At 34.4% G+C, this 8,939-nt stretch overlaps 1 protein-coding gene across 1 annotated transcript in view; it reads right to left on the bottom strand.

Annotated features, from left to right (window-relative positions):
- LOC107569348 (Bardet-Biedl syndrome 4 protein-like) overlaps nt 1–6,423 on the bottom strand; it is a 16,765-nt gene extending 10,342 nt beyond the window's left edge. The window contains exons 1-8 of the mRNA XM_016255423.1: nt 6,378–6,423; nt 5,605–5,656; nt 4,704–4,783; nt 4,565–4,628; nt 3,058–3,169; nt 2,893–2,965; nt 1,645–1,698; nt 1,079–1,206 (exon numbers count right to left, since the gene is read on the bottom strand). Of these exons, the coding sequence (XP_016110909.1) occupies nt 1,079–1,206; nt 1,645–1,698; nt 2,893–2,965; nt 3,058–3,169; nt 4,565–4,628; nt 4,704–4,783; nt 5,605–5,656; nt 6,378–6,401 (587 nt within the window). The 5' untranslated portion in view covers nt 6,402–6,423. The remainder of the gene's footprint in view (nt 1–1,078; nt 1,207–1,644; nt 1,699–2,892; nt 2,966–3,057; nt 3,170–4,564; nt 4,629–4,703; nt 4,784–5,604; nt 5,657–6,377) is intronic.
- Nucleotides 6,424–8,939: the final 2,516 nt, after the last annotated feature.

Raw genomic sequence — 8,939 nt, 5'->3', positions numbered from 1 at the left:
TTTTTCATCTGAAACGTGCTGCGATTTATATTCCAAAGCCACTCATATAATGCAGAAACACTCAAGCAAGCAAAACACGCGCAACGCGTGCAGGTATTTGTACTGATGCAGAATGAGAGGACAGTAGTACAGCCTAGCACATTTCTCACAGGCTAGATTCACCTTCGCCTGAAAGTCGTGTATGCCTAAGGTTGAAAATAAATGATGTTTATAGTGAATGCCCCTATGAATGGTCTTATTTTTACGATTTAGTTTTAATCCAAATGATGCGTGTGCCAAGTGAGTGAACATCAAAGATCACACAACAGAAGTGCGCTCTCTCTCTCTCTACCGTTAAGTAACTTGTGCATTGTTTTTCTTACTTGTTTTTGACATATCCAACCGAACTACAAGCTTTCCAGTGATGTCTGTGAGAAAGGTTTATTCACTCGACAAGCTCGCGCATCTGCGCCGCCGTGCGCTCAATCCACTCAGCGTGCTTTGTTTATCAGCTCGTGCACTTCAGCTATACAGGCATTAATACTGAATGTTTAACGTTATATTCCTTGCATACATATACTTCGTAGTAGACATCCTTAACTCCATTCTGCTGTCTGTTGTTCTGTTGTCATTGTTTCTTTGTCTGAATATGGCGCTTATCACATGCTGTGTGGTAGCGGCATTTGGTATCGGGGCATTTTAACGAGTATGAGTATGAGTACATGAGACCAGTATCGGGCCCGATACCGATACCAGTATCGGTGCATCCCTACTTCAGACACTTCAAGAGAAAGTGTGTTTGACTCTTCAAGTCAAATGTGACTGGTGACAAAACATGTTTGGAGGTCCCAGCATCTTCAGATCCGATCACTCACATGACTCACAAGTTAGAGATTTTACGAGGACGCTTGGTAGCAAGAAAGCATAAAGTGTGCATGCATATTAAACATAAAACACACTTTTGAGCAAATATGTGCGGGTTCACCCAACTTTACTGTCGCTGGATGCTCTCGGTGAATAAACTAGTCTCAGAACTAGGATGGTTTGGCAAACAGTATAAAATGTGTGCTTAAAAGTGAGGATGTGTATTGAAACGTACTCCACAGCGCTCTTGTAGACGTCGATGGCTTTCTCTGTGTCGCCCTGCAGTAAGTGGATTTTTCCCAGCATCATGTAGGTCAGATCGTGTTTATTCAGCTGTAATGCCAAGTTTAATTGCTCTTCGGCCTGAAGACAGAGAGAAAACGTGTTTAACACAACATCAGCTGAGAACATGTGAATTAGATTCTCTCAAATAAATGATGACTGTCCACTGCCAAATCTGGAATCTTTCATACAGCCAATAAAAGACAAGGAAGAACGTTAAAAATGTACTGCAGTAATATGGCAAATACTGATTAAAAGCTGCACTTACACTCTTGAAGTCTTTGGTGTAGATGTAGCAAACGCCCAGATTATGGCTGATTTCCTGCAGGTAAAAATAATCACACATTTATGTAATATTTCATAAGCATCTCATTTGTTTATTGTCAAACAAAAGTACAGTTGATTAAAGAAAAAGTTCTCACACACACACACACACACACAAATAATTAATAATAATAATAATAAATCCATGTCTGTACTGCAGTAATATGGCAAATACTGATTAAAAGCTGCACTTACACTCTTGAAGTCTTTGGTGTAGATGTAGCAAACGCCCAGATTATGGCTGATTTCCTGCAGGTAAAAATAATCACACATTTATGTAATATTTCATAAGCATCTCATTTGTTTATTGTCAAACAAAAGTACAGTTGATTAAAGAAAAAGTTCTCACACACACACACACACACAAATAAATAATAATAATAATAGTAAATCCATGTCACACCAGATCTGTGGAGCAAAAAAGCTGAAATCAAAAGAATATACTATTTTCCGTATAATAAAAGTGAACTGGGGCTGTTAAGATGACTCTAAACTAAAATGTATACAATAGCAAATAAAAACAACTAACTAACTCATTAAATAAAATACACAAAAATATAAACCCTAACTCCTAACTTAAGAATTTAAAATAAATAAAAACAAAATAAACAAAAATATAAAGTATTAGCCCTATCCCTGCACTTAACTAAAAATAAATTATAATAATTAAATACTAAATAAATAAACCAATGAATCAATACAATAAAAACTCAGACACATTCTTTAAATAACCTTTAAATAAAAAAATAAAAGCATACAAAAAATAATAATAATTTTAAAAAAAACCTGATGATAAAAAAAACCTTAATCTTTAATATTAAAGTGAAAACAAAATTATAAAATTAAAATCTAATTCAAAATATAAACAAAAACTATAATAGTATATCAATAATACTCAAATATCACTACTAGTTTCACATACTAGTTTCAAACAGTGGTATGCTGTACACAGTATACTGTGATCCGTTTAAAATAGTTATTCTACTCTCTCTCAATCTCTCTCTCTCTCTCTCTCTCTATATATATATATACACAACAAGAATTATGTCTCTAAATTAAAATTTAAATAAATAAAATAAATATAATAAATAATAATAGAGTACAATAACTAATAATAAGTAACTAAATAAATACATAAAATAGACAAAAATAAAAAATATAAACCCTAACTGCCAACTGACTTAACCTTTTAAATAAATTAATATAAACACTGATCGTTTTTATTCACAATTTGTACAGTGTCCCAACTTTTTTGGAATCGGGTTTGTACATGCACTGTCATTGTATGTAAAAGAGCTGTGTGAAGAAATTTCCATGTAAGGGTCTGGAACAACAATAGAGTGAGTACTGAGTAAATAATGAGAGCATTTTCATTTTTGGGTGAACTAACTCTTTAAAGACACATAGATCAGACAGCACTCAGGACAGAGGACGTGTACTTACCCAGTCTTTCTGATTGAGACGTGCTGCTTCATTATAAACCTCAATGGCAGCTTTGTGTTTCCCTAACAGGAAACTAAACAGAGTAAACACAGTTATATAACACTTATCTTCAGCAATTTTCTGTTCAGTTTCAACAATGGTGGTGTGTGTTTGGCCTGTGCTTACAGGGATCGTGCCACTTGCTTGAGGTTGTCTGAGCTTTTGGGGTTGAGGATGGCACAACTCTGAAACAACTCCAGAGACTGCTGGATCTTCCCTTCTAACCGCATGATCAGAGCTGCACACACAAATCCACAGCAGGTTTTCACCGGGATAAACTGGGACACATTGACTATGTTTGGAACGGATCACTAGTGTACTGATTACTGCACAGTATGATGTGTACCGCATACCACTGTTTAAAACTAGTATGTGAATGTGAAAGTGTTATTTGAGTATTACTGATATACTATTATAGTTTTTGTTCATATTTTGAATTAGATTTTAATTGGTTTTCACCTTAAAACCCTTTAACTGTCACCCGTCCCCTCTGTGGGACGCCTAAATTTACTTCACTATATTACACTTAAATCCTAATCTAATCATGACAAACTATATATCGTTGGAAAGGTCTAAGACTCCTAAATAGATATTTTACCAATGTTTTTGTTAAAAATTATGTAGGAAAAGTAATAGATGAATTTATCACAAGAGTGCACCTCAAAAATCTACATCATAACAGGAGTTCTGACCTTTGTCAAAAAAAGTCGTCTTCGTTGCCTTTTTCTCGATCACACTTTAGAAATCATCAGAAATTATATATCAATTGAAAACTTTAAATCTCTAAATTCATCCTTTGAAACCCATTTTGAAATCAAACATTGCATTACCATGAAAATGGTACATCAATATCATGTTACAAAATGTTTTCGTTCATGAATTATACAAATGTAAGTTTGGATCGTGCACTTTCACATCTATGTTCAAAAATGTGAGTGACAGTTAAGGGGTTAATATTAAAGTTTTTTTGTATTTTTATCATTTTATTCAGCTTTTTTTTTTGTCTATAGTTCTAGTTAATTTTTATTTATTACTTTTAGTTTATTTAGTTTGAGTTATTGTAGTAATTCAATTTAAACTAAAGGAAAATTAGAAATGTTACCTTGGCAGCTCGCGGAAAATATTTATATATTTAATTTTATTTCATTAATTCTATTTCAAGCAATAAAACTGTTTTTAGTTGCAGTTAACGATGTAAAACAGTGATTTCAAACATTAGCATGCTACAATGTCACTTGCCATTACGATGCATGTTTAATTCAGCGAGTGGTGTCCAATTATCACACATTTTACAATATTTTTTGTATCTGGTGCATTTTGGCAATTGTAGTATGTAGTTTCGGGTAATTCATGCATATTGATATTCATAAACTATGTAGATGTAGCATGCAATTATCTAATTTTGCACATCTGAGACTGACTCAGTCAGAGTAATTTAATACATTTATACTGTTAGAGTCGGTTTAAATTGTAGTATGTAGTTTCGGGTAATTCATGCATATTGATATTCATAAACTATGTAGATGTAGCATGCAATTATCTCATTTTGCACATCTGAGACTGACTCAGTCTGACCACATTAGAGTAATTTAATACATTTACACTGTTAGAGTGTTGTGTAGTTTACACTGACCTTGCACATACACAGCATATTCACACATGCCTTGAGTTTCATGCAGCTGTTCTTTAATAATGGCCTGAAATCAGAAGAAACGCAAATCAATTAACATTATTAAGAGTATTATACAGCAGGTAGGAACTTCTGCTTTTACCTTGCAGGTCTCATAATCTTTGCGGATATAATGCAGATGTATAAGCCAGTTTCTCCTCTCCAAGATCGGAAGATCGGGAGCTGCAGATAGAAGAAAAACATCTATATATATATGTATGTAACGATGCACAAAAGAGTCTAGACATTTAAAATATGCCTGAGTGTCATTGCAGATGCTGCAGGGTGTTATAATATTCACTTTGTTCAATGTGATTGAATCAGCTGCTTTCAGACAAGCTTCTGTCTGTGAAATGTTTTGCTTGTGAAGTTGATTGTGCACCATTCTTTACAATAAAAGACACTTGCTTTGATATGTCATATGCAAGGACATTCAAACATTTTAAAGTGTGACTTAACTGTTCAAAACTTTTTAGACCAGAGATTAACGAGATTCCGGCTGTTTCATCTTGTGTAGGACATTAACGGGTCTAATCATGAAAATGCAAATATCAAAGGCGGCATTGAAAATCTGCAGAAAGCAGCTTCTATTTTGGATATAAAGGGCAGATGGGCTTGCTGTGAGCTGCAGCAGTCTCGCAATGGGGGGCCGCAGAAGACACCTCGTCCCGAATCCAGTGGGCCTCAGAACAAAAGGAGCCTGTCCTCTGCAACATGAAGCGTCTGCATCGTTCTCCTCTTGCTTACAAGCCCCCTGGCAAATCTGCTCTCAATCCATTCTATTCCTAGACAGACTTTTCCCTCTGAGCCATAATCCTCTTCACTGAAAAATGTGGCAGAGGGGGGAAATAAAGGCAAACAGCGCCACCCACAGGATGAACAGATACAGCGGCGTGAACCTTGAAGATGCTAGTTTGGTTTTGCAGAATATTATAATCCAAAACTGAATTTTTAAGTTATTTATATAATTAATATATACAGACTCCGGACTCTGAGATGCTGACCTTTCTTTGGACGAGGTTTCTTGAGGTCTGTGGCCACAGGCAGCTGCACATCCTATACAAAAAATTTTAAAATGTAATATAATAACAAGAGTTAATCAAATTCTGCGTGCTGGAATGAATATTTTTCAGCACACCATTTTTATATTTGCATACTTTTGTCTCTTTAATTCATCCTTTTACATGAACTCGCTTTCTGTCTTTTTTATTTTATTATTTATTTATTTATTTAGGAGCAGAAATGACCTTACTGTTGTGCATTTGATTAATTAACGCTGACTCATATTTTGGATATTTAACATTATGTAATGAGAAATCATAAGAAACTAATTTTCTGACATATTGGACACATTTAAATCAACACATCTAACAAATACCACCATGATTTAGAAATAATTTACATTAACATCACTTTACTTTTATTACAGTATTGACAATTTGGGGTATAATATGTGCGTAAGAATATGTCAGAATGCAAGAAATCTTAATGGTCCTAAAACAAACTTAATATTCTTTATGTAAAGCTCATTTTCAATCTTCTTTGACAGGCTTTGCTGTTCGAGATTTAACGAAATATGAATAAAAATATGCCTTTGTTATTTAAAACGTCAATCTGTCAGATAGTTTTCTCTTTGCGGAGCAACGAAATAGCACAATAACGAAGAACAGCGGTTATACACTATCATAAACCACCCTAAAGAAGATCTTTGTTCACATTAAAGGTATTAAATATCAAGAGTTTTTGTGTTTTAATGAAAATAACCATAATTTCTCACTGTTTTCATCGCGTCGTCCACCATCTTGCTCCTTTCCTCCTCACTTCCGGCGGACGCTTCTGTCACTATGGCAACACCGCGACGTCCCTGACCACGTGACTCCACCAGCCACACGTTTTTTTTATTATTATTATTTTTTTATTATTATTATTGAACTTTCAAAATTACAGAATTCAACAGCAAGTTCTTGACACATTTCCTCACATTTACACATTTTGTAAGTACAAATTGAAACACAGTTTAAATAAAAAAAATGTTAAAACTTAAAAGATAAAGAAAAACGAATGGGCAACTTTTCGATTTTTTTATTGTTATTTTAAAGATTCTAAATAATTGTTTAAAAATGAGCAAAATTTGGTATTGAGCTACTCCACTTAGTTTGATTGATATAATTTCTTATAACAAAAACAAATTAATAATTAATATTATTTTAGAAAAGTCATATTCATTTGAATGAAGTAAAACAGATGATAAATTTAATAGGATGCAGTTCATATCAACACTTAGAAATTGTGACATCTCAGACCAAAACAAAGATGAATGAGACTCTCCAGCATACAAATAATTACCAGTGGTCAAGGCTTAAATGTTTTAACTAAAAACCACCATTATGTATGTACACCCATTACATATTAGACGATGAGAATTCTGGTCGATTGCTTTACTAGAATTATCGGACATGCACAACTTTATAAGACAAACTGATAGATAAAGTCTCTCTCAAAGTCAAACTATAGAGCATTGGTTTAATTCAGACAAAGGTGTGCAAAATACACAAAGGAATTATTTTCATCCAGCTCACAGCAAATCATCTGAAGAGGTTACACAACAAAACACATCGATGCCGAGAAGGGCATTTGGTTAAGATGTGAGCTACAGCAGATCTTTCGAACATAACATAATTAAACTCGATAAACTCAAGCACATTCAGCATGACGCGGCGGTCAAGAAATTATAGCTTGTGATTGTCAACTAAAAGCTTTACAAATAGACATGGATTGTTACAAACACATTTAATGGCCATCATTTTTATATACTTAATTAAACAATTAAACACACACACAAACAAAAAGAAACGTGCCCGGAAAAAAATCCTGTCTGGTTGGTTCCTTTATGCATTTTCATGCAACTCTGTAATACGTCACGTTTCAGGGATTTTAAAAGCAGTTTTGGGTCTAATGCACTTGGTACAATGGATAAACACACTCAAAGTGAAAGCAGCCTAAAAGGTGGACATACTGTATATACTGCTGTCAGTAAGATTGATAATGTGTTTTAAGAAGTCTCTTCTGTTCAACAAGGCTGCATTTATTTGATCGGAAATGTTTGGTCAAATAAACGCAGCCTTGATGAACAGATTAAAAAAAACATTTAAAAAAAATCTTACTGATCCCAAACTTTTAAACAGCAGTGCATACAATAATGTACTAAATGTTCCTTGTTGTACGAATTTGACCTTTCATTTATAAACCAGGACTGTAGGATTTAGTTGACATATCGTGTGCATAATAGACACAACAAAACTGAATCTGGCCCCATGTGTAGAATGCAATCTCAATATCACGGCATATAATTGATCAGAGGAACACCTTTAACCATGTACGTGTAAACTGATCCCAGATGTGTGGGTTTAGGTTAGGTTAGAGTCCCTGATCGACACGCAGGCTGTTATTAGCGTCTGGAACAGTGAGGTAAATGTTGACAGTGTCACTGAAGAGAGTATCAGAGCAGGTTTTTCAGCAGGAGGGGTTTGGCGATCTCCAGGATGTCCAGGTTGGGGTCCAGTGATCTGCCCAAACCCTCCAGGACCATGATGGCAAACACTATAGATGCGAAATTACTCTCCAACTTCACCTGCCACAGGAAGTGCAAAACACACATCACTTAAACGTCATAAAACACACAATAGTATCCAAAACACAATGTGTAATCACTACATCACAACGATATTATCATGCATTTTCATTACTTTGTCACATTAACTAATTGTGCATGTAAGATTTTTAACAAGCATTATCTCTGCTTTGTATGTTAGTATTTATTTTGCATGCAGTTCCTGTCTGTGCATTATGTAAATAACATTTACTATATTTTATCTCCCATATTTCTTGTGTACACGCATTCAATTATGTTCCAACCTTGACTCAATTATAACCTTTAAAAACGACCTAAGGTGGACCAAAACAAGTCAAATATTCACATTAAAATGGAAAAGCTTTTTATTACTACTTCCTGTTTACAAATTGAAAGGCTGCTTATTGGATTATAGAAAGGTAGGTGTTACGTTAAACAGCTAAGTGTTATTTTACACCGTTTATGATCTACTAACATGTGCTAAGATCAGCTGCTCTCACCTTGTGGTGGATCAGTAAACCAAAGACTTGAGACAGCAGCTGGGACACCTGAATCTAGAAAACAACAGACACGGTGTGAAACACAAGTCATGGAAAACAACATTATCAGTTTTTGCTGCCTAATATTTTTATGGAAACCATGACGCATTTTTTTCAGGATCTTCTTGAATAGAAAGTTCAATGAACAGCATTTACTTGAAATAGAAAT

The sequence above is a fragment of the Sinocyclocheilus grahami genome, unplaced genomic scaffold, assembly GCF_001515645.1.
Source record: "Sinocyclocheilus grahami isolate Dianchi unplaced genomic scaffold, SAMN03320097.WGS_v1.1 scaffold1337.1, whole genome shotgun sequence".
NCBI classification, from domain to species: domain Eukaryota; kingdom Metazoa; phylum Chordata; class Actinopteri; order Cypriniformes; family Cyprinidae; genus Sinocyclocheilus; species Sinocyclocheilus grahami.
This window is presented reverse-complemented; position numbering and strand designations above follow the sequence as displayed.